Source organism: Stylophora pistillata, chromosome 3, assembly GCF_964205215.1.
Source record: "Stylophora pistillata chromosome 3, jaStyPist1.2, whole genome shotgun sequence".
Taxonomy (NCBI): domain Eukaryota; kingdom Metazoa; phylum Cnidaria; class Anthozoa; order Scleractinia; family Pocilloporidae; genus Stylophora; species Stylophora pistillata.
In genome coordinates this window covers 47,754,067-47,780,101 of record NC_142521.1, presented here as the reverse complement: position 1 = coordinate 47,780,101, position 26,035 = coordinate 47,754,067, and the positions used below count along the sequence as shown (strand labels likewise).

General features: G+C 37.1%; 3 protein-coding genes across 5 annotated transcripts; 1 reads left to right on the top strand and 2 right to left on the bottom strand.

Annotated features, from left to right (window-relative positions):
- Positions 1-6: 6 nt before the first annotated feature.
- LOC111337151 (uncharacterized) lies at positions 7-12,953 on the bottom strand. 2 transcript variants are annotated; one of them, XM_022943400.2, is made up of 8 exons: positions 12,773-12,953; positions 5,439-5,532; positions 4,606-4,995; positions 4,085-4,241; positions 2,968-3,251; positions 1,923-2,079; positions 1,123-1,523; positions 7-290 (listed from the first exon to the last, which is right to left on the bottom strand). In XM_022943400.2, the coding sequence occupies exons 2-8, from the start codon at positions 5,479-5,481 to the stop codon at positions 271-273; spliced, it is 1,452 nt and encodes a 483-aa protein (XP_022799135.2). In that variant the 5' UTR covers positions 5,482-5,532; positions 12,773-12,953; the 3' UTR covers positions 7-270. The 2 variants fall into 2 exon arrangements, with proteins under 2 accessions (XP_022799135.2, XP_022799127.2); XM_022943392.2 differs by lacking the exon at positions 12,773-12,953 and adding an exon at positions 6,738-6,845.
- Positions 10,990-21,935, top strand: LOC111337128 (CUB and sushi domain-containing protein 3). The gene is given in 8 exon segments (XM_022943365.2): positions 10,990-11,095; positions 14,829-14,904; positions 15,467-15,632; positions 16,538-16,866; positions 17,200-17,356; positions 17,903-18,115; positions 18,117-18,704; positions 19,281-21,935. Coding segments are annotated over 7 exon segments (1,146 nt in total). The 5' UTR covers positions 10,990-11,068; the 3' UTR covers positions 18,295-18,704; positions 19,281-21,935.
- LOC111337112 (uncharacterized) lies at positions 20,336-26,032 on the bottom strand. 2 transcript variants are annotated; one of them, XM_022943347.2, is made up of 6 exons: positions 25,936-26,032; positions 25,117-25,160; positions 22,361-22,814; positions 21,747-21,891; positions 21,060-21,448; positions 20,336-20,533 (listed from the first exon to the last, which is right to left on the bottom strand). In XM_022943347.2, the coding sequence occupies exons 1-6, from the start codon at positions 26,015-26,017 to the stop codon at positions 20,508-20,510; spliced, it is 1,140 nt and encodes a 379-aa protein (XP_022799082.2). In that variant the 5' UTR covers positions 26,018-26,032; the 3' UTR covers positions 20,336-20,507. The 2 variants fall into 2 exon arrangements, with proteins under 2 accessions (XP_022799082.2, XP_022799089.2); XM_022943354.2 differs by lacking the exons at positions 25,117-25,160; positions 25,936-26,032 and adding an exon at positions 23,997-24,146.
- Between the last annotated feature and the right edge of the window lie 3 nt (positions 26,033-26,035).

Sequence of the window (26,035 nt, the reverse complement as noted above, 5' to 3'; positions counted from 1 at the left end):
ACAAACTAGACTTTTGAACAACCTTTAATTGGCAAGAAATACATGGAACCAGATCCAGTTAATATGATGTAGATGAAGTAGTCTCAATCTTAATATAGGCTTTTCACAGTAAGTGACAACATGAGTCGTGGTACTTTCTTTCATGTAAACTGATTGAGCAAAAATACGAATAATTATAAAAAATTAGAGAAATTTGAGAGGATGACACGAATTTCTAGAGTTGCGTCCAGACAAGCAGCATTCGCATTCTGGTTACTCCGTTTCCTCGGATTATCCGTGAAATGCTGCCCCTGCAATAGATGGAAAAGAGCTAAAATTTAATTCGTCCAATTAATATTTTCAAATCTAAATAAATTATAAAGATGTTTAAGCTCCAAGACATCGTTCTTTGGTTGCTGGTTTTTTTACGTAGGAAACTGCACAATGAAGAATATTCAGTTCTTGCCTAACATCTTCAATTAACGTATGAATTGCGATCCTCGCAGTAGATAGCGCTATTCATGCAATAGCGAAAATCAGACCTGAAAAAAATCAGGCCTGTACGGGACTCGAACCACTGATCTCTGCGATACTAGTGCAGCGCTCAAACAATTGAGCTAACAAGCCAACTGGGAGCAGGCCGTTAAGTTGATTCGTAATAAACCCGTGAAAGTGATAAATGAGATGCAATGAATATATGAAGTTCATGTATATATATATTTTTTGAACTGCGGTATTAGATACGTATGATGTGTGATCCTCGCAGGAGAGAGCGCTATTTATGCAATAGCGAAAATCAAAAAAATATATATATATAAATATATATATAAACTTCATATATTCATTGCATCTCATCTTCGATTAAATGAAGGAAATCGAACTTGAATTATTGCTTACTGCAGACAATTAATCATTTATATAAATAGCACGAAGTTTTAATTTTAGGAGGAGTAACATGGAAGGTAGGATAAAATCTTAGTTCGTCTCCGAAGGAATCGACTTCTCCCATACTCTACCACTAGGCAACAAAGAACTCAAATGACAAACGTCTTTGATTAACAATGTCGTTGAACTGGCGTCATATGCACAAACAGAATAAGTCAATTCCAAACATAGTAAACAAATTGATGAACATCAACACACCTGGTCTAACACGGTAGATTGCCTCAAAACCCTTTTCAGTGACATCGTCGTCATCAGCTTTGAAAATAATCGACACCAGCTCTCCCGTTCCTGGAATAAGGACTCGCGTAACATATGGGGCGCCAATCGGGGCTCTCGTTGGAAAACCAAAACGATTCCCTGCTGGAGAGGGAAACCTGTGTACCGATGGGTAGAACCTTTTTCTGGGACGTTCTTCACTGTCATATTCATCATCTTCCCCCCATTCGCCATCTTCGCCATCCTTGTCACCATCACCATCCAGGTCATCACCATCGCAATCGTCGTCATCATCATTCCCCCATCCAAACAAGCTGTATCTGTAAACACCGCTTAGTGTTCGTACTTTACGACCCCCTTGCAAAATTTTGAGGTAATCATCACTGTGAATCGAAAAAAAGAAAAAAAAAAAGAACGGAAAAAATAAGCTTTGAGTATTGTAGCATGGTTGTTCTAGATTTTCCAATTCTCTGAACTAAGCCAGTTATCGCTAACAGTCAACTTGCTAGTTTTGAATTGAAAGTCATAGTACTCCAAGATTGTGCGGTTACATGAACTTCGCTTTGTGGTTCATACAGTTAACTGGCGCCATTCTCTCAACAGATCAAATGCAAAACTAAAACCAAACCTGTCTTTGTCACTCGCGTTTACCGTTCTTGCCTTTATAATGACTCACTGGCACCTTGTTAAAGTTTTTTGGGATATTTTCCTTTGTTTTCTTTTTCGATCTCACGACATTAAACCGGAAAGCACTCTAAAAAGGCTAGTGCAATATTATTTACCATTTCTCAGTTTGAAAGAAGCGAAAATCCAATTCTAGTGTAGATCCTGGTGGAACTCTGATTGTCCATATGCACTTGACGTCATCCGGGTATTTGCCAGGGTAACCAGGGGATCTGAAGGTTCCGGATGGCAACACCAGTGGGCCTCCACAAAGTGCTAATGCGAAAGAAAATACAAAATGTTGAAACAATTAATTTGAATATATGAAAATCATATATGCGTGCTGTCTCACGAAATGTATGAAAGTGATCCTCGCAGCATTAAACCCTACTTACCAAGTATTGGAAGTAAGGTCGATACGGGATTTGACCCCGTGACCACTGCGATACCGGTGCAGTGCTCTACCGGCAACTGAGCTAACAAGCCAACTGGGAGCTGGTCATTATATTGGTCCGTATTAAAGCCGTCGAAATGATAAAATGTCGAATTTTTTCTAAATAATCAGCGATCAGTGTCTACGCTGATAGTTATAAATGATAATAGATATCAAATTTAAGTTCAAATGAAGAGTTTAGAGACAGGTTTGAAATTCATTGTGTAATTCATAAAGACATGATGTTATAGTGCTTGCGTTTCAGACAATAGCATGTGATGATCATGGACATGTTCAAGTCTCGTCTGACTGTACGTATATTAATTTACAGCAGGTACATCATTGGATCAAACAATACAGATGGCCTTTCCATATCAAACCTTCGTCGAACCGAAAGGATCATGATCCCCAAATAATTTGATAAAAACAAAGAGGAGTACTTTTACTTTCCCGCTAAACATGACATAATATTTGTGTTGTATCTGTCTGCTGTGAAATATTGCTGAATTCAAAACTGCGAAGCCTAATGAACCGTACAATATTGTACCCAACTCCTCAGTTGGTGCTAATCAATAACTGCTCAATAAGGAGAGCTCCTCAAAATGTTTTTTTATCTGTGATGGTAACCCAAAATTCTACGTTAATTTCCTCAAATATCGATCAATGTGCACCTTTAAAACCTATCATATATCTACAAAGGTTTTTACTTTATTTACGCCACATCAACTTACCTTTCAATACATTGTATCTGGCAAAGAATCCTCTCTTGGTAATACTGTAGTCGGACACAAAAACGAGTCTTATCATCTCTCCTGTTCCTTGAATAGTAACAGATTTATCATCCATGTCTTCATCTCGGTTGAAGTACCAGCCAAAGATACCTTCCCCGTCATCACCATCATCCTTGTCATCCTTGTCACATTTGTCAAATTCATCATCGTCATCATCGTCCGCATCATCCCCAGAGAGACGTCTAACCAACCTTCTTCCCACATATATATGAAGGGAATCAAAGCTGTAAAAAAGAAGAAAAGAAAACATTCCATTTACGCGGTGTAACTGTCTGAAGTGGCTTATTAGATACCATGAAATGCATATATCTTATTAAACGTTTTGTTGTGTAGAATCGCTGAATATTTTTACGAGTTGTGCTGTATTTTGACGAGCCCGTAGGGCAAGTCAAAATACAAACAACGAGTAAAAATACTCAGCGATACTACACAACAAAACCTTAATAAAATATTTATTATCGCGCACGCAAAATTGTTCTTTCAGTGTGGGAACACTTCGCGGATATTTCTTTACAGTTCTCTGGAGTACAAATACCGCGAGATATTTGTACTCGTTTTGGGCGTTATTTGTACTCTATACGACGCACAGTTGGATGATAAACATGGTTATAGAGTTTTCATCCCCCCCCCCTTTACTTCCAGTTAATTTGCAATCAATTTCCTCAAGTCCTCCCTTTAAACTCTGTTGACGACGACTGGTTCCCCCCTCTATTCCCCCCAAAGAAAACATGTGATTCCCCTTAAATTTCCTCCTTTATGGTGAATAATGAATGGTCTTTTATCTACCTCTGGTGGATTCCATATTCAATCGCCAACATCTCTAAGGTTGTTACCAGCGAATTTAATGGCTTAAGTACATAATTCTACACCATGAACTACTAAATCTTGAGATTCTTGTATTCCTTCTAGAGAATTCCATGCTTCTATCCATTTACGCCATAGCCATTAAGAATTTAGGATATGGTGAGAAGGTACACGAAAAAATTCAAACCACGATGAATAAGGGCGAAATAAGTTGCCTATGGAGCAATGGAACAAGGAAAATTTATTCACCCACCATTCTTCAGTGTCGAATGCGAGAAAATCAATTTTTAAAACAGACCCGCGTGGAACCATAATGGTCCAGACACAGTGAGCATTGTTTGGATAACTGAGTGGAAAAAATGGGGAGGAAAACTGTCCAGATGGAGGAGTAAGTGGACCACCGCATACCCCTGAAAAACAAAGATACAGAATCTTCAACATCTTGGAAATATTGTCGTGCAATATAAGATAATATATGAATGACAGTTTGCTGATCATGCGCTCAGTTTGATGATGAGAGAGCCAATTCGATTTGTGTGACGTTTTTGACCATTACAATCATTTTATCGTACTCATATTATCGAGCTCCTACCAATATTTCTCTGAAAAGTTTTAATGCCGCTGCCATTTCGGCAACAATATCCGCCCTTTCCCTTTACGACTTGGAACGTTACTGGAATCAAGTTAATGTGACCGCCGAAAAATTCTCTTCCAAAATTATTGAATTATCAGAAAAAAAGTCGTCTTAACCGATGTCATTAGGTTCATAATTACCGGGAATAATTGGGGCTGTAGTTGGTGCTGTGGTCGGCACAGTTGTCGGAACTGTCGTTGGAGGTGCAGTGGTCGTAGTTGGAGGCACGGTCGTGGTTGGTGGTGCTGTGGCTGTCGTCGGAAGAGGTGGACCATTACATAATTGAGTACTGCAGCAATTGATGGAACACGATCCCAATGCACCGTTTCGAGTTTGGTTCAAAAACGTGCATGCCCGATTCTGAGCGCAGAAGAATTGTGGAATGCATCCCTTTCTTACCACAGGGGTGTTCAGGGCGGTATCAAAAGCCTGTATGGTGTAACAGCTACGGCCGGATCTGCAGCCGTTACCTGGAGTCTGAGTCGTGGAACAGTTCGCGGAGCATATGTAACATCTCAAGCCCGCGGGAGCTGGAAAATGTGTTAAATAAATGAGTGAGTTTTACAATACAAAAGAAGGATACTCCGGTAAGAAGAAACTTAAAAAGTTTGTCACACTGCCTTTTCCGACATTACCTATCTTTTCGGTTTTATTTTGATAAAAAAATTGCTTTGCTCAAAACTGTGGGCTGTCACTACCAAATTACAATAACACTCAGACATGATTCATATGCAACCCAATTTCAAAATATTAACCGGCAAGCAGTCAAAAAAATAGGTAAAGTTAACAAGCAGAGGACTAGGTTACCTTGATTTGAAATAAAACACTCTCAAATACTTGGTAGAAATTTGAAAGGAGACATGTTGACGAGATGTTGGGTGTTAAAGATTCCAGTGACCTAATACATCGAAAAACATAACCTCAAGGAAACTTGTGTCATTATACTAGTTTAATTCCATTTGTGATTTCATACCTTGTTCCTGGTGTTTAAGAAAATAATCTATTTCTGCATCCATCAAATTAGGATATGGCGCCGATTCTACGGTCCATGTGAGTGTTATCACTGCCTATATAAATTTAACAGTATTTGATGAAATTGTTGTTAGTTATGGGGTAAAATATAGAGGAAATGTCATTGCCAAATTACAATAACACTCTGAGGAAAAGTTATGCTGTTGTGTGTATAATGTAATGTACCACCTGAGTTAGAGTCAGGGTTGTTTGGGTAAAATTTCTCTTCCAAAATACATTTTAATAATTTGGTATTTCAATTCTTAAGCAATAAATATAACCAATTATAAAAAAGGCTTAAACATAAGGAGGATATATTTTTAAATGCAATGTCTGCATAAAGGAAATACCAGCTCATGAAAACGATATTTATGCCGACATGTAAGACTATAAACCTTACAGGTTTGCAGACAAAGAGAAGCTTAAACCACAGACATAAAAGCTTAATTTACATTGATACTTATTGGTAATCAATATAAAGCGGGTTAAGGATTTCTTTCCAGCAGATGTCCTTATATTTATCGATATGGGTACGTCAAAATTAATAAGGCAAGAAGAAAAACAACTAAAAGTTAGCAAAACTTTCCTCGTTACCAATCAAAACATTTCTCGATAGTTTAGGACAGATAAGTTATTGTTGTCACCCTTAAATTAAGTTCCCAATCTTTGGTTTTCACTTGAGATACTTCTGTTGAGCTCATTATGAGCGAATGAAGTTTCATGGCGCTGGATGCGTGAAAAAAAGCTGTATCATCTTGTTCAGCTGTTTATAGCCTCGAAATGACAAATTCCTCATATTATCCTAATAGATTTCATATATTGTGATCGGGAAAAAAATTATGAGAAATTTAAATTGTGATGAGACTGAAAAAGATGAAAACACAGTAGATACTGGTCTTCAATAATTTTGTTGGCTGCATGTTAGTGGCTTTGAGGACGTGTTTGGTAAACAAATAATCAACGAACTGAATGTTAAGAGACCAGCTTCAGTTAAGAGTGTCTCGTAAGGAAAAAAAGGATTTTCATAAAATTCTCCTCTCCAATCGCAAACGTAAAAAAAAAAGAAAAGAAAGACAAAAACAAATGGTCACATCTAAAGTGAAACAGGTAAAATGCAGCACAAACAGTCGATAGAAACTGTGCATAGCCATGTGATTTGTTTAAAAAATGTAGAATAGGTTAATACGATTGTTGGAGCGTGCAACGGAAGTTTTCATACAAGCAATCTCCCCACAAGTGTGATTAACTTTTTGTGGCTTACCGTCAAGGCGAGGAGGAAAGACTTCATCATCTGTCGACCGTAAAGTTGTCTTGCTACACACCTTAGGTCTTCTGGAGATGGCCAAGTTTGATACTTGATTTATAATCACGATATATATAGTCTCTATCAGCCAATCAGAAAATTTGAGGATATTGTAGGACTCTTGCAAATTTTTGTAGCAATACCGAATTAATCGCCATCAATCCTGCCCTCTAGTATCACTTTTAATTGAACCTTTTTTCGTAAGTCGGTTTTTATCGGCGTCAATAATATTTTACTCGACAAGCGACATTCTTAAACGCATCACCAGCATTAATACTAAAATGGGGCTTTGCCCCTTTTTGCCGCGTAAAATAATTTACATAAAAATATCTGTGGCTCTCGAAGCTTCGAGTGATGAATATTGCTATGGAAGGAAACAAGACCAAAGGCTATTGAATGTAACTTACATAACTGAGAGGAAAAATTAAACATTCTTTTGAGAGGTGATCTTATAATTCTTTTGTAGTCTATACCAGATTGCTTTAAATTGTTTGGATATCACTGAATCACTAAATTTAATCACTTACCACTATATGAAATTTTCTTGGAGTAGACATTTAATAAATCGTAGGGGATAAACAAGCTTTAATTATAGAAATATTGCAGTTTATTCAAATTTGACTGAGAAGTGTATAAAATATCTCAACTGCCACCGAACCAGTATAATTAGAAAGCATTTGAGAGGATCTCTCGGATCTATAGCGCGTCACAATTCCTCACAACCAATATACACTTAATGCGTTGTGAGGACCATTGGAGTTTTCGGCACTCTTCCACTTAACAAAAACAGCCCTCTTAGGACTTCCGAGCTGGCATCTCCTCGTTTAGAAAGATATGGAAAGGATTTCACGAGCTGAATTAATTTTTTTCCCACTCCAAAAGTATAATTAATTCTAATAATGATCTCAAAGTCATAATCACACTTTCAATTGAGCATTTCAACAGTTTATATCAATGTTTTGGCGAAATTGCTGGTACAATTCTACTTTTAGATATAAACATTCCACAACAATCCATCGAGACTTAACAATCATCAATTATATTTAGGTCGATTGTTTGGGTTTAAGGTTCAGACAAGAGAAAGCAAACATTGAAAATGATTCACCCCATGTTGGACCTGGCTGGAATTAATAACATACTGTATGAAAAAACAGTTCTCTGTGTTCGACTTTCTGAAAAGTTATTTTTAAATCTGAGAATTCCTCGGGCGTCTTTGAAAGCGCTATCACAAAAAAATAAATTCTGGTGAAGGAGCTTAACATCGATAAGCAAAATGAGCAAAATATTCATTGAACTAATAGACAGAGCAAGCGTCGAAGGTCAAAATTCAGATATCTTCCTTAATTGTTTATTTATAAAATTCGCTTTTCGATTTGTTTTTTATTTTAATCGCTTTTTGTTTTGTTTTTATTTTTTCCACATTCTTGTGCCAAGGGCAACTTAAGGCCGGCCTTTCTCCTCTCACTCTGACGGTAAATGAAACAAATAAAACCAATAATGGAACTTAGAAAAACAAAACAATGAAAATCTCCGCAGTTTCCTACACCAAGCTAAACTCAAGCATGTGGTTTTGCAATGGAAGCATGCTTTGACGTAATTAAGACATAAGAGTTTGCTCGATTCATTATTTCGAAGCATGCCTAATTAATTTCTTAACTTTAAGAAACTCTTGTCATTGATTGAAATATAAAAATGTTTCCTTAACTTTTTTTTTTGCCCGAAGAAGTTGCGGAAATTCTATGTATTGCTTATAGAAGGCATTTGCATCATTGTGGACGATAAATAGTGCTTCTCCATGCAAAGCCCCCTTTTACCTCCTTAACTTTAAACTTAATGGCTGTCTAGCCTTTCCGTCGACTGATTTCATCAAGAGTTTGAAAGCACACTATTTTGTAGAGAAAGTTAAAAGTTTCCATGTAGGGCTTATATTTCAATAATTAAATATTCAGTTTCAAATGTGCGTAATTGCTTCATATTTTAGCTGATATGATTAACCAAGATAAATTATTTTAAACAATCTGGACTTAAAATGTGGTCAGAGTGAAAGGAAAGAGACGTTTCATTACAATAAAGTTCGAATCTTGCGGATTGCAGTATCTTCATAGCTATTGGATCTGCTATGGTCAAAATGTTCATTTCTTCCATTTGGACTGCTTCGCTCCGCAAAAGTTCTAACAAGGCTATTTTTTCTGATTGTCATAACATAATTTGACTATGCATCTGAAAGTAACTCATATGCTTTACTTTATGAGCTGAAACTTAGCTATAGAAAGTTCTATCTTCTGCGATCCGACAGATATTTCATATCATTAATGATAGTTTAAACTTGTCTTGGCTAGATTTTGGACAGGAGCTTAATAGGTAATCGAGTTTCATTAACTCTGACACGACTCAACATAGTAAGCTCTTCTAAAAATGGAACACAAGATAAATGACGTACTTTTCTTCATTTGAATTCTTAAATTCCAAGTTATCACTAGAGGAATAATCTCTTAGGGGGAAATCACAAGTATCTTTCAAAATGATTCATTACGACTTGCAGATGAAGAAGGCCAGAATATTAGTCTTAAAAAAGATAAAAAAAAAAAAAACCGGAACGACGTCTTACAAGCTGACACAAATATAATTCCATCTAACCATCCTTAATTATTTGCTTTTTTACTATTCCTGATAATTTGAAGTCTAGTCAACAGCTTAAATAAAGTTTATCAATATGTATCCGTAATATTTATTAATATTCATTCATCAATTCATTATGATATTATTTATTAATCAGATGAATCACGTAGACAGCGGTTTTATTGAATAGATGAATCTTGTTTCCTTTCCCCGAATTGAAGAATTCGTCACTTTCTGGAAAATGAACACAACAGCGCTAGGCTATTGATTTCTCAGAATTCTGAAGTCCAACAGACCTTCACTTATTTGAAACTTCCACGAGGTTCTTGTTTTATTTTTTTCCGTGAATTTCTTCAAATAAGGGCTTGTTCGATTAATCGGTGCCAATATTCTTTTCCTTGACATACCCTCGATAAAACTCTCGTCTGACTGGATGCCAAGGTACAAAATTATTCGTGGTTTGAATTTCTTTACTTTCTGTCCCACCACCATGCACTGGGTATGCTTTTGTTTACACTTTTTACAAAACAGGAATTACGATGTATAAGTTGTATCATATATTTTTCCTGCTGCGATAAGGTAAAAACCGATTGTCCCCCGGTGATATTCGTGATAAGACCAAAAATAGCGTCTGAAAATATAACCTGTCCCAAAGGATGCCAATAAAATCCTTGGATATTTGTCTCTTCGAGCCATACTGGTGTGAGGAATAGCTTGCATCATGTTTCCGACCTTTCTCGTGAATTTCTAATTGTAAACAAAATTGAAAGATACACGTTATCTTAGTTTTTTGGGGCTTAAGGAGGAGCCGGCGCATCAAACCATTTTCTTCCGCTCTATGTTTGTTGTTAAATAATCCTCTTTTTTTTAAAGGTTTTATCATTTATCTTGCCTTTAATTAACGTCTACCTATTGTGTACAGCAAAAGATATTGGTCCCTCTCTTATCGATTCATCTAAATTTTTAAAACCCTAAATACACTCACTTCTCAACGAGAGCAGGAATAAAAAAAAGTGTAGAAACGAGGCTTGCGTCATCAGTTTAAAGGGGATGATGTCATTAATTAAACGACGCAAGAGGTACATATCTTTTTGCATTTTGACAGCTAAATATACCCAACCATTTAATGGATGACAGTCCTTTAACAACAATTTAAGCTATCCATTCCACTCTTCTACCATATAGTTAACTAAACATCACAGACTATATGTCGACATCGTTTACGTTAATGGGCTTAGCTAGAGGATATTCCTCAAGTTTGCGGTTGATCAAATCATTCCGAGTACTTGGCAACTAGTATTAGCTTTATAAACAAAAGTGGTTTCCCCCTGACCATAACTGAACTTTAACAGTTTTAAAAGGTTAGATACATTACAGAAAGCAATAAAGTTGTTCAAATGGCCATGAACTGATTTCTTCCAGGTAGCCATACTGTCTGTCTTTAAATCATAGTTACAGTTTAAGGATTAATACAGCTATCTTTATTTTGTAGCGGAACAGTGAACCCGCCAAGGCCCACACCGGCACTTGAATTTTTAAGTGGAGAAAAAACACCGCATATTTCTGTCCCGCTGGAGAACCATATCATTGATCTGTGGGGCATATAAAACGCAGTTAACTGAAGCATTTCGGAGAGTAAAGAAGGAACCGTAGCAAGTTGTCAAGCGAACATGAAGGCTCTTGTAACTGCATTGGCGGTAAGCCTTAAAATATATCATTTTCTTGCAAGTGAACTTTAGAACTTGGAAGTGTCGATCTTATGCATTTTCCGTAAATTCCCAAATTCAGTGGTCAATTAGCTCTAGGTCATGGATAAGGCAGAGGAAGCATTACTCTAGAGGTAAACCGGCTAGTAGTTAGGATGACTTACCAATGCTATTATGCTATAGGCCATAGGAACCAAGAGTCAATGTCGTCTCCTTCATTAAGCTCTCATTTCAATTTTTGTTCTGTTACCATCAGAGAAATAGTAATAATTAACCAGAGAAAAGTTTTCTGCTGAGCGAGCAAATTACTGCCGTAACAAAAACCACATATGCTATCTATCAGTTACTTCAGGTATTTATTCGAGCGATTGCAATATGGCTTCAATATGCCAACCTCAGAGCGTCACATTCTTGATTTTCAAGCCTCGAAGGGAATTGATGTTGTAATTACGATTACAAAATGCTTCTTCGACGAAACCGCGCAACGAATGATGGTTCAATGCAGAAAGGCGACTTTGATATTCCCTTTAGTTTTTGTTTTAGTTTAGATTTTGTTTTGCTTTGCTTTTTTTGTCTAAGGTTTGTTCAATTTCAAGCATTATAATCTTAGGAGCTCAGGACTTGTCTCTCTGAAGAGATTGATTCTTACTTAGATACTAGAGCTAACTTTTTTAGGCATTTTAAAGAAAACATTCCTCTACTAAGCTCAGCGTGAGAACGGTTGATCGTTTGAAACTTTTTAGAACAATGACTGACTTATTTAATTATATCAGAATTATATTAGCTCCCCAGTTTGACTGTAGTAAACACTATAAGATTCAAAGATGTTTGGCTAATCTATATAAATTCAAAAGTTGAGTAAATTGTTACAAATGTACAACGCTAAGAAAACAAAACGGACAGGTTTCCAGTAGAACCATTTTACTTTCATAGAATCACATGAAAAAAAAAAATCATAAAATGAAAGAGCAATATTTGGCTAATTATATGTAGCCGATGTGTGTGAGATAATGAATATTATTTATATTTTGCATTGTCATACTGAGCGAAATAATGCGTTGTTGCACTATCTAAACAAACGCTAAAGTTGCACATATAATTAAGAGTATCTCGCTTTTAAAGAAAGGCAGCTTATGATCTTGCCTAAGAACTTACTTCACACAGGGACTAAAAGGCGCCGTTGATTGTTTGGTTTCTCTAGCGTATAGTTAACAACGTTCGCTTTCAAAATACCCTTGAGCCTCCATCCATTTGAAAAAAACTTTCTTATATTTTAATCTATAGAGTGACTGATCAATCCCTTTCATTATTCGTCGATTCGACCGTTCCTTACACCTTTTTTGGTTCGTGACTCCAGCAAACGATAATTTACTCTGCATGGGGAAATTGATGTGGTAGAACAAGAACATGAAGTTGAAACGACTTGAATCGATCTGAATGTCGGAATATTTACAAGAAATAGCCGCGCTTTCTCTTAAATGCCAAACAGAAATTCTGTTATCATTTAACACTGTTTCTTCTGAGTCAGTGAACCGAAATTGCTTTTGAAAGCAATAGCCTCCAGATAGCTCAGACACAACAAGGATAGCTTTCAAAAATGGAAATCATACGGTATTGATTACATATCATAATGAAACAAAAGAACAAGACAGTTGATGAAATCCATACCCAATAGGCGTTGATGCGATGTACGTGCCCTGAACATCAACTGCTTTGAAAACTTCTTCCGTGCAAACACTTCTGATTTGGTTTGTTAATCACTTATTTGAACCTTTGCGCGAAAAAGAGTGGATTCAACACGTTGCTATATACTCAGTGACTGTATTGGATTTCAATACAAACACTTCTTACAGCCACGCACAAAATAACAAATCCGAAACAAACAGGCACGTAAAGGAACCAACCATCGTCTTTCCATGATGATTGACACAAGTGATAACTGAGATATTAGAACATTGAATAAAGGCTGATATTTTCTAAAGAAACTGTTTGGGGCTGCGTCGGTAGGGGTAACGAAATAATTTGATTATATCAACAAAGTTGTAATGGTGAATTGGACACCGTTACGATTATAAAAGCTGAAGTTTCAAGCGTTAGCTCTTCGTCGGAGCGAATAGAGGAATTGTGGGTTGTGTGTGCTTTTAAAGGCAAATAAAGGAGCTACGTGATTGGTGAGAACATGGCAACGAGAAAAACACGAATAAATTAGTGGAATGAAAAGCGTTCGTTGATACCTGTGGGATTTAGACTGCCCGTTTGAAAGATGAGCTTTTGTTCAAGAGTTTTCCGGCTTTCCGTGCTACCTAAGTGTAAGGAAAGACCGCAGGTTGCCACGTGTTGCTTCGAATGGTTAGGTAAATTAAAATGTCTAGCGACTGGTTTCGATGTGTCCTTGTCATTCCTCTCCACGTCTCGAAGGTGTTCTCGGAATCGGTTACCTAGTCTTCTGCGTGTTTCGCCTATGTAAATCTTTTTTGCAATAAGTGCAAGTTAAGCAATAGATTACATTGGCGGAGGTGCACGTGAAGTGATGGGTGATCTTAAGGGATCGTTTGGGTCCCGATATTTTCTCAGTGTTGTGAATGAAAGGACACGTTTTGCATCGTGCACGAGCGCATTTAAAAGTGCCTGGTTGGGCATTAGTCGGAAAAGAACTTCTGACCAAAAAATTGCCTATGTTTTTGTCGCGTTTGAATGAAATAATAATTACAACAAGTAATAATGCGAGTCTGTAGGTTTGTAATACACACTAGTGCATAAACCGTTGTCTTCAATTGAAACTTTGTTGTATTCGTCTTCGCATCCATCTCACGTTGAGAATTCCATTCCTTTTTCTCAGTTTCTAAGACCTTGTCGTTTATATAGTGATGACTCTGATTTCCACCACAAATCAGAGTCAATGTGCCAGTTTTTCGATAAACGTGGTTACCCTAATTCTGTCGTTCAAGCGGGTTACCACTGCGCCCAACTTGTTGATCGACACTCAGCACTACAAACGTCACAAAAGGAAGATTCCGACCGCATTCCATTCACTCTCACGTTTCACCCTCACAACCACTCAGTTAAATCCATCATTCTTAAAAACTTTAATTACTTCAAAACGATCCAGAAACAAGCACTATCTTTTCGCAGCCTTCGCTCATTTCATTCAAACGCGACAAAAACATAGGCAATTTTTTGGTCAGAAGTTCTTTTCCGACTAATGACCAACCAGGCACTTTTAAATGCGCTCGTGCACGATGCAAAACGTGTCCTTTCATTCACAACACTGAGAAAATATCGGGACCCAAACGATCCCTTAAGATCACCCATCACTTCACGTGCACCTCCGCCAATGTAATCTATTGCTTAACTTGCACTTATTGCAAAAAGATTTACATAGGCGAAACAGGCAGAAGAGTAGGTAACCGATTCCGAGAACACCTTCGCGACGTGGAGAGGAATGAGAAGGGCACATTGAAACCAGTTGCTAGACATTTTAATTTACCTAACCATTCTAAGCAGCACATGGCAATCTGCGGTCTTTCCTTACACTTAGGTAGCACGAAAAGCCGGAAAAATCTTGAGCAAAAGCTCATCTTTCAAACGGGCAGTCTAAATCCCACAGGTATCAACGAACGCTTTTCATTCCACTAATTTATTCGTGGTAATGTAACTTATTATATTGCCACTGGCAAACAGTGTGGAGAAACAGTAAACATTTTCTTTTGTTATTTTTCCGTAGTTTGTGCTGGCGTACATCATAGTGACACAGTCATTACCTTTTCCTGGTCCAACCACTAAAGCGCCTCCTCAACCAGGTGAAGCTGAGGAATGATTTTATGAATCGCGTATAGGTCGCTAAGCATTTTACTTTAAAAATAGCCATACAGTTAACGGCTTTTCATAATAATCCTTCTCTACTAGTGATAAATAGAAGCTTAACATTAGCTGCGAAGTTTTCAAAGAAGCGCATAGACCTAAAATCCATTCAAGCCAGAGGCCCTGTTAATTGGTGTAGACCTCTACATTCCTATGCTAACCATTGACAAATCCCTTTCATGGCTGAGAAGCATACGAATGCGGGACCAAAGCTAACTCGCTCATGACTTAGTGTAGATTACACTGTTGGCGTAAAACAAAAGGGCATTAAAAGACAAAAGAGGAAAACAATGAAAATAATAGGTCAACGAGGCTCTGTTTTATTATGATGTGTCCTCTGTCTTCTGCATGAAGATGGAACCGGCTAACTTAATCAAAACTGATCATTTATTAGGAGTAATCAAACAGAATCAGAAAACTTGAAATTTTTAGCTTTGTCGTTGAATAGATAAATATGTTTTACCTTTTATTAACGTTCAATTCTTGTTTTAACTCTTTCAGTGGCACCAGGGCAATGTGGTGGTGCTTTAGTCGGCCCATCCGGGAACTTAGCATCTCCTAATTACCCTGGAAACTACCCCAGCAATGCGTATTGTGTGTGGACCGTAACAGTACCTCCGGGCTCACAATTCAGGATTGACTTTCTCTTCCTCGAAACAGAACCTTGGTGAGTCAAAACCTGTTTTGGTTATGGTCTATGTTTTTATTTTTGCGCCTTCTTTTCTTTATCAGCCTTCTTTTTTCTTCTCTGCATTAACACCGAGTTTGCAAAGCGTGAGAAGGGATTCCAGTATTATGCTCCGTTTAAATTTGAAGCTATTTTATGCAATTCAGAAGTTTTAGTGTATAAACCATATCATTTCCCGACGCAGATATGGTGTGAGATGATAGATTTAAAAGTGAATTATACAGGCATTTTTTCAACGGTTGAAAAGTGCTATCAGTAATCTGCAGACAGAACTTAGAAAGTGGCTTCAGAAAGTGTATTTGTTACTTAAAACCGTAATTAAAAAATTAAACATTGCTTGCTCTTGCAATCATTGTCACCCGTGATGTTTTGAAATACTTTTGAATTGCTCATTCAATTGCGAAAACTTCCTCCAGAAAATCACGAGCCGCAAAATAAACCAGAGTTGATGCGCTAAAAAGTACCCAATGTCAAGGGAAGTGGAAAACAACCAAATAACTTAAAATCTCTCAACGACTAATATTAATTTTTGTTCTCATGGTTAACACGACTACCACTATTATTACTATAAATTAAGAACGTCATCATTATCAATATCATCACCATCATTGTTTTAATCATAGTCATTCTTACAATACCATTTTGGTTCTCATTATGAATACCACTAACATTATTATTAGCTATGATTATCATTAACATCATTATCAATATCATAACCATTATCATTATCCTCATGATAGTTATCCCAACAATAACATATTTGTTCTAATTATGAATGACGTTACCATTCTTATTAAATTGTCATCATCGTCGTCATTATCAAAATCATCATCATCGTTATTATTATTGTTCTCCTCAGTATTATAATTTCTTAATTATTGCAGCTATGATTTGGTGAAAGTCTATCAGGGAAGAAGGCTGATCCGTCGTCTGACTCACGGAGGGGAATCTTATGACAAAAAATATTTCAAGAATAAAAATGATGAGAACGACGACGACGAGTGTGATGACGATGATGAGGACCAAAGGGATGATAATGATGACGATGAAAAAAATGGAAAGAGAAAATACACGTTTGCCGAGCCTCTGAGAGCAGACAGTAAAGCAAAAGTTGTCTCCGTTCATGGTAATGGGGAACCCGTGAGGATTGTGTTCAAATCCGATCCATGGGTGACAAGGAGAGGATATTTTGCCCATTACACCATGGGGAAAGGTAATAACTGTGATGATACATTAATACAATCAAGAGATTATCCAATACAATAAAGATACAGCAATCCTAAATTGATATCTGCTGGTAATTTTAAAAGTGATCACGACATTTGTTGATAATACGTGAGAAATAACACTCCTGTATCACACATTATGATGACGAGAAGCCTTTGATTGTTAAGCAAATTCTCCTCGTCTACAGCTCAGGAAATGTATTGAGAACTGTATGAAAAATATGTAATCTGACTTTTTTATGTTGTAGAGGTTTAATTATTACCTCTTGACAATCCATCTCCTAAATCTCCTTGACTTAACAATCTATTCTCTCTTTTAGCCCTATGTGCTGGTCCTCTGGCTTCACCATCCGGGAACTTTACTTCGCCAGGTTTTCCAGCAAATTATCCGAACAATGTTGAATGTAAATGGACTATCACCGTTCCTCTTGGATCAACTTTGGTTTTGAATTTCCGCGCCTTTGAAACAGAACGGTGGTAAGTTCACTGTTCTTCAGCAAGTTGTAGTGAGAGGAGGAAATGGAAATCATCAAATCATGTGAAGTGACATGGCCTTTAATATGTCCCAAAACGTATGCTTTTGTATCAGCTCGAGGTTTGGAAATAAAAGCCTTGTGTCACATTGAGAACTGCTCAAACTATGATAGAACTGTTAAGACCATATAAAAGAAGAAAATCCTGAAAACCTTAATCATTTCAATACTTCCATAAAAGAGATAAACTTTACTTACCTCGCGAATAACACGGAAAAAATCTATCCTCCTATCTCTCTTTTCTTTTGAAATATATCTTATACGCAGGGTTCTGTTTCAGAGTAACTTGGCTAAACAGGACGCTTAATTCAAGTTTTCTAGATATTTTGTATCCAGCTTCTACACGTTTATGAGCGAGATCGTAGATTTTCCTCTTTTATATAAATTTCAAAAGCACAAAAGAGAATAACGTACAAAGTTGTGAAACAAAGTAATGCAACTTTGTTTCACAACTGTTAGTAAAAGCTTTTTTTCCCTTATTTTTTTGTAGTTTTGATCACGTCAAGATTCTCCGTGGCTTTCGGGAGATACGTAGTTTGAGTGGCATATACGGGGCTTATTCGTGGTTCACAGGGAGATACGACGATTTCTTGGATGACGATTGTGATGATGACAACGATGATGATGACGATAACGACGACGATTGGATGAAAAAATTTCGTTATGGATTCGGGATGACAAAAAATCATGGTTTTCCATTCCTGCCTGGGAAACGGTGAACACATATCGATTAATTTCAAGTCCGACAAGATTATCACCTTTAAAGGATTTGATGCCACTTACCAAGTTGTGCGAGGTAACTTGCTTTTTGTTCATGATATTCTCCAGGATAAGTGGGAAGAAACTCTTACACAAAATGGCAGATCTGAAATAAATGGCTGAAATAGCTTAGTTTATTTTTCAATTTATTAGATTCGCCGACAGGCAGGGACACCGCGACAGCTTGCGCCAATTACTGCGGGTCCAGTAAACCCACCCATCCCACCCCAGGGGAGGACATCCACCACACAGTAATCTCGTGCGTGGGAAATTAACGTCTCCTACTCCTACCCCTGTAAGAGACGGGCCTACGGTTTTATTCGTCCTTATCCAGAAAGACTAGAATATCTTTCTATTTCTTGATGTTATAGGAAGGTAGCAAATTCCCCTCAGTTATTTTAAGACCCTGAGTGTTGGTCCGGCCGGGGCTTGAACCCTCGACCTCTAGCACAACAGTCCGGCGCTCTACCAATTGAGCTAACCAGGAGGCGGAGGCTTATGGAGGGAAGGAGGGTGGTGAGCTTCGATTTCCGGTACTTTTTTTATTCATCATAAAAGGGTTAAAAAAAAAAGATTGGCAAATATCTTATTTTAGCTTCTCATATGGAAAGATTGTTATTCACTCAATTTTCTTTTCTTGTCCCTATATTCATGTGTTAATCTTTGGACATTACCTGAGAAAAGTCTACGGAGTCATTTAGCTTTATAGCCAATCTTTTATAAGTGTGTTCGTATTATGGCATGTCGCTCTTCCAGCAAATTTTTTTCAAGGTCATTGATATACTCATTCATAAAGAAAAGCTTATCAATGAGTATTGAACAATTTTCATTGCTTCAAGACGCACGGTAAACAACTTTTTTACTGATTAATTAGCGTGATCATCCAAACCATGGCCATGAATCGAAAAGCTGGTCCGTCACTCGCCATCAACTCGTGACTTAAAGAGCTTTTCAGTTTTTCTCTCAAATCCCAGACAATCAGAATATGTATATATTTCTAAAGGAGCCGATCCTTTTGTTAAAGAATTGGCTCTAATCAATCACAGAAAGCGTAACATCACATTGTTTATTCCACAAACGTAAACTTGGCTAATACGTTTTCTTTTCAGGTCCAGTAAAAGGAAAGTGATAAGTCATGCCTACAGAATGAACGCTTTTGAAAAATCACGCGATAACATTTCCTTCGATGTTTACCTCTCTGCCCTTGATGTCCTTTATCACACGCTGTTATTAGACACGTTTCTCTTTAATTATTCCTGATGATAACTGCCAAGATTTTCCATTGTTGTAGTTTGAAAAATGTACGTTGAAATGATGAGAAGAAAAAATTTTATCCATTTTTTTGCATGTGGGGTTCACAAAACGCACGTGCGGGATTTATTGTCACAGTTTTCAATCTGAAAATAGAAGCTCCTCCTCTTGTTAAGATTAGTGTGGAAAAAATGGCATATTAGAGATGTATCCTGCTGTGATTTGAAACTCAAATGAGGTTGATAAGAAGGCAATACATATCGCTGCGGATGAGAAATCATTATGTAAATCAACGACATCCTTGATGAATCGTGTGTTGCCAAGATTGACAAGGGCGATTCACACTGGATTAGAAGCCATCGACTATTTCTGAGTGGAAATTTCTCACATATTGCCAGATACTAACTTGCAATCTGTAATTCAGCCTGGTTTTTCTGCATGTATCATATTCTTGAGTTCGAAGACATCTCTTCAACGGTCAAATAGCCCTGTATGAGGAAATAAACAGTAAAAGGCGCAGCCGAAGAAATAAGAACAAACGAGTTAAGAGGGCATGCGAGGCGTTTCATGGTATGGATTCTGATATTCTCAAAGTAAAATTACAGTGCCCATTATCTTGCTATTTTTATGTAATTTATTCTAGGATTTGGAAATTTAAATTTGACTACCAAAACTATCAAAATTTAGTTAAATCTGTCGGCGACAATGCTCTCAATTTATTCTACTTTTGAGCCTTCAATGGGACAAATGGTAATGTAATTATTAATCACACACAATAATTTTGCAGTGATATCACTGGCTGAAAGCCTCAGGGAGAATATGGACTTTAACCCCACAGCCCCCCTCTCCCCTCTTGAAGTGTTCAAAATTTTTACATGTACCATGTTTCATTTCGCATCAATGAACCAGTTACTTTTGCAAATCACATTCTGTTTATTCTTCTAGAGAATCATACAAAGGTTAATACATGTATAAGCAAATCTCAGCACGAGTTACAGTACCACTTGCCGTCCACCAGAATGAAAAGGTTAGACCTCGTTACAAATTATCAGAAAAAGGTAAGGAAAAAACTTTAGCTGGAATCATCAACGATCGTCTCCCCTGTAGCGTTCTGAAAATTGATACAACGGATTAGAGTTAGTAAATACCTGATAAGCGTAGCTTGGTTCCATAAGATCAAAATTGTTGTCGCGTACTTTTTATATACTGAGAGGTTCAGGAGCCGAGGATTCGAGTTATTATCATCATTTTCTTTTATGATCAAGTAAGTATTATCGAGGTAAGGGGCGAGAATGGAGGGGGTAGTTTTGTTGAATAGAACCTTACGGGCTTAAACTCCATCGAGCCACCCAGCTCCCGCTTCCATGGTTTTCCCATGGTTTTCAGTGATATGTGTAGATACAGTGAAAGTGGTAGACTAAAAGTTAAGCAAAGGCTAAGATTAGAAATGAATAGCATGTGTATCACTCAAAGGTCTATCCGATTCATCGATAAATTAAACGAAATAAACCTAGAGCTCTCACGTTTGGATCGGTCATTGAACAAGGTGCTGCTACTTACAGCACATGATTCTACACGGAATGTTTTTTTCGGCGAAAGGGTTTAAAACTGGTCGTTTACGAAAAAATACCACTCACTTCTATTCTGGACCCTGATTTCAAATCCTTTCTCCTGGCCATCATTGCCATCGGAAGTAAACGTGGCAATTATGGGTTCATTGCTTTGCGATCCACAAATGAATTCATATCTGTATTTCCTTTTTCTTCCCCTTGGATAGATGGATGAGAAATACTCGTCATAGATTTCTTCCAAGTCATTTGAGTCGTTATTTTCAAATCCAAACGGAAAAAAACCATGAAGAGAATTGGGTCCAGCAACTTCATCATCATCATCATCATCATCATCATCGTCGTCGTCGTCGTCGTCACCGCCCCTCAACTTACAACCATATCTGGACCTCTTAAGTTCAGAATCACTAGTTATGCTCAAAAGTTCTTGCCCCCCTTGCTCGAAAGTTAAGGTATCCCTGCAAAAGAATGATAACTTATAAATAAACTAACGTTTTTATAAAACCCTGTTTAGTACTCGACTGATGTAAGTTTTTCAAACAAAATTTTTCATTATGGACAACATATTTTTCATCTCCACTGCGTCAACAGAAAAACAGTCATTAGAACTAAAAATACGAATGGTCGATTATTGTTTCATGAAACGCCAGCCATCGATCAACGGGCGTAAATTCGTACTGTTGGTTGTGATAAAAAAAATTTAAAAAGGTAATATTAACAATAATAAAAGCGTATACAAACGCACAAAAAGCTTACCCTTGTCCAAGTTCGAATGACTCCTTAATTTCAAATTTTAGTCTAAGATAACGGTCTTCTGCGAGAGAACCAAGATCCCACGTTCTGGTAGTACTAGGTGGATAGCTGCCAGGGAAACCAGGCGATCTAAGTTTTACAGTTTTGCCTGTAAATAAACATGAATAGGAGTATTAAATTGTAAGATTTTTCCATTGTCCATGATGTTTTAACACAAATGCTAATCAGTGGCTCCAAAACTGAAAAGGTGACATCATCAATCTATGCAAATGACTCAAGGTAAATGAGTTAACTGACCCCCGGGTGACGATGTTTCTATTGATTATTCTAGAAATAGCGCTTCCAAGGACATTTTGAAAGCATAAGAAAGTCAAATACATTATATAATCTCACCATCTGCGCAAATTTGTATGTTGCCGTGTAGATCCTCGTGTTATCTAGGTATACTTTAAAGTAAATTTTCAGAAAACAGACACTTTTTTTGTGAAGTTACTCTCTCTATTTGGTTTCTCTTATGGAAATTAATATCTCATTTCTAAAAGTAAAGTAAACCGCGCGTTTGCCTGCTGATATACGTCCTGCGTTACGTAAAAGCTTAACTTAGATATTTTAATCACCTGGCTTAATTGTGATCATTGTCGGTGCGGGTGTCGTAGGTGCTGCGGTGGTCGTCGGTGCTTCGGTAGTCGTTGGTGCCTCGGTGGTCGTTGATGCCTCTGTGGTCGTTGGTGCCTCTGTGGTCGTTGGTTCCTCGGTAGTGGTCGGCCCTTCGGTGACTGTCGTCGGCGCAACTTCGGCATTGCATAAGGTGGTATTGCAACATTCCAACGAACAAGACGTTAGGTTTCCTCCAGCGGTTTCGTTACGCGAATTGCATAAGGAGTCGTTACTGCAAAGTAAATCCGGTAAACAGAACTTAAGAAGGCCTGGCTGATTTGCATTATCAACTGTCCGTATAGTCATACAGGCAAATTCTGGATCACAGTCGTCCACCTCTTCATTGGAACAATCATCTACGCAAGTGGTGCACATTAATTCGGACTCAATTTCTGTTATGCATATCAACAGCACCTAGGGAGAAGAAATTAATTATCTGTTAGTTACCTAGTTAAGGATATACTGTTTATATTCTGGATCTCCTTTGTGTGACTGAAAATGGTGCCTAACTAAATAGCAGAAGGAAAAGAAATTTATATGCCCTTAAAAGAAAATCCTAACAATTTCTTCATATTGTACTGTACTCTAGTGCGACCTAGCTTCCTTGGAACACGCCCGAACTTAAATAGAATTCCTTAATGAACAACACAAGGTGCACTGGCAGCGCACATGTCGGTGTGAGATGTAAGTCATTTGCATAAATCGCTTGAAGAAAATGTTTAGGCTGTACGTTTAGCGTCCTCGGCAATTTGATAGTTCGGTACAGGTAGTTTGGCAGTTTTGGATTTTTTCTTTGAGCATGTTTCAGATTTCGTCGAGATCGTAGTGCTGATTTGTGTAAATTTTTCAAATGATGATGTTAGAAAGTCAAAACATCTTCACACTTCAGGTTGGCTTTCAACTAAAGTGTCGCCGCACAAAACATCTGCGGGGCGTGCACCAACTACAAAAGCTTGCAAGATATGTAAGGCATTTCCATGAGAATAATCGGCTATACGATAAAGAACCTGGGGCAGTTGGAAATATAGAGGAGTGAATAAAGGACCCATAAAGGTTTCTTTTATACGAGCATCTTGCATTTTAATCTGTTCAGACTGTCACATGGTAACTCTTTATCCAGGTAATGGACAAACGCATCAAGATAGAGTTTTGATCTGTTGTCTAGATTTATCTTTACGTTAAGATGATGAAAACAGATATTCCTAACACTACAACGTATACACCTTAGGTTCACAAAGGTGAATTGGCTTTTAGGGAAATGTTGCAAAACTAATATCAATTGATTATATGAAGTTGTACATTCCTGAGCAAGCGTATCGTCACATTTGATACAGCTGGATAAAAAATTTTGGCAAAATTGCTAGAAGTGTTTAGCTTGACATCACTAGTGCTCATTAATGTTTCAGAAATGTCAGAGTAATGCATCCGAAATTATTACCGAAGAGCTGCAACTTGGTTTGCGTATGTTTTCGTTTCCCCACTTTTAGAATTCTTGGCATGTTAGTTGGTTTATTTGCAGAAAGTTTCTGCTACGAACTTGAGAGAAATCAGTCGCTGCAAGGATTTTCAGTTAGCTAACAACTATACAAGACCCACCGTTAGATAAATCAGAGAATCTTTCATCTTTAACAGCTTGAATCAATCGACTGCTATAGTTCCCTTTCAAGAATGATAGTAGAAGTGTACGTCTCTTTACATACTTTGAGTCAAATATTGGTTATGACGGTCACATTATATAGCTAATAGCGAGTGCCTTCTTAGAGACACCGCGTCTGAATACCCGTATTGACTCTGTCTGCAGTAATATAGCTTTGATTGTCACTTCCGTTTATTGATATCAGGAGAAAAAACAAAACGATCACGTTTCGTTTTGTGTACTTAACAATTGTCATGTTTTATTTCAGTCGTTTATAACAAGCAACTGCACTGAGCTTTTTAGACAAGGCCAAGGAGACAGGCAAAAGAATGCAGTAATATATCTGAAGCACTTTGATAAAGAAGTTATATTGTGCTACGGATTCTTCATTTTTTTATTTCATTCCTGATATTTTGAACTGAAAAGAAATTGTTCTAGTTCTCGGCAAAACAGCCCAACAAACAAACCGCTTTCTTGTTTGCTATTCTAGATATATTTAACACCTCTAATATTTGGGTTTTTTGTGTGGGTGAAAATGAATGATGAATAAATATTAATATGACTTACTCAAATTTCCCAAAATTTACTCAAAATTCACGTTAATTTCACTTCGTTGTATATTTCCATCATACGAGGATATAAAAGGAATACATTTGCACAATTGATAGATAAAGAGAGAAAGAACAGAAGATAGATTAACTTAGTCACATTAATCAATTAAAAACCACTAAAGCATTTGGTGCCGACACCCTATAACCGCTTGGCAATCGAAGGTTTTTTCCTGCTGGAACGGTTTGCTGTGATTCACTTTTTCATATACTGGTCTCACGGTTTAAACATATCCGTTTTTTATTTGCCAATATAAGCCTAAAATAATTAAACTATATCAAACAATCAACATAACGGAATTGAAGGAAAAAAAGTTTTATCAAGATAATTGATCTTTAAAGAGGATAATATGAAGCTTTATTTTGCCAAGTAACGATCATATAAATATTGAAGAGTGTGTGCTCCAAGTTTAAAAAACAAAAGGGAGTTTTAACCGGACTTTGATGGAAAAGAAGAATTTTGATCACTTACCGTTGCTTTTCTTTCTTTTCTTTCTTTCCTTTCCTTAACTTGTGCTTGGAATTTTGAGGAGAAAACAAAGACGTTTGGGAAAGCAGCTCATTCAATATTTTTCCAAAAAGCGGTTCATAGCAGATACACACAGATTTTTTTTCTAATTGGAAAAAGTTGTTTCTACGAGGTAAGCACAGAGCGATTACAAGAGCCAGGCGTCAATGAAAATCTCTTAAAAAGTCTTAGAATTTATAGTTACGATATTTTTGCTTAACGTACGCTAAGAATGTATTCGAGAGCCAGAGTGTGGTAGCAATGTTTATGTTGTTCGTGATATACGTGTCTGTGAAAATGGGAATAAATCCGATTAATCCCACAAGCTAATATCTACATTTGCTTTTTCTTAATTCAAAACCATAGAGCTCCACTGGCATTGTATCATTAGAATATCTGTGTGGAAATTATCTTTAAATGATGACAATTATCTTCATGGTTTTTTTTAGGGTAAAGTGTTTGATTTATTACGCTTCTATCCCGTCAAACTAGAATACTTTGATATTTATCTATTTTCTTACAATATGTTCATAGTTTATGTCCACAAAGTCTAGATTCTTCTAGGTTGAAAGCAAAGGAAGAAGCCTATATTGATTGTTATACACATTCCATGCATCATATTGTTGATACATGCCGATCGCACCAAACAAGATATGGAGTAGCAACTACTGTAAGCCACTAATGAGCGTTTTCGTAGAAAAGCATTGATTCAACCTAATTCATTTCCTTTTTTTCGATGATACTACATTGAATCTTGCATTCAATGTTATTCTTGACCCTTACCTGTTAACTGAATCAATCGCAGAGACCACTTGAATACACATTTCTCCTGTTCCAAAGAGATATTTAGACAAAGCGGCTCCATGCGAATTCATATCTAAAA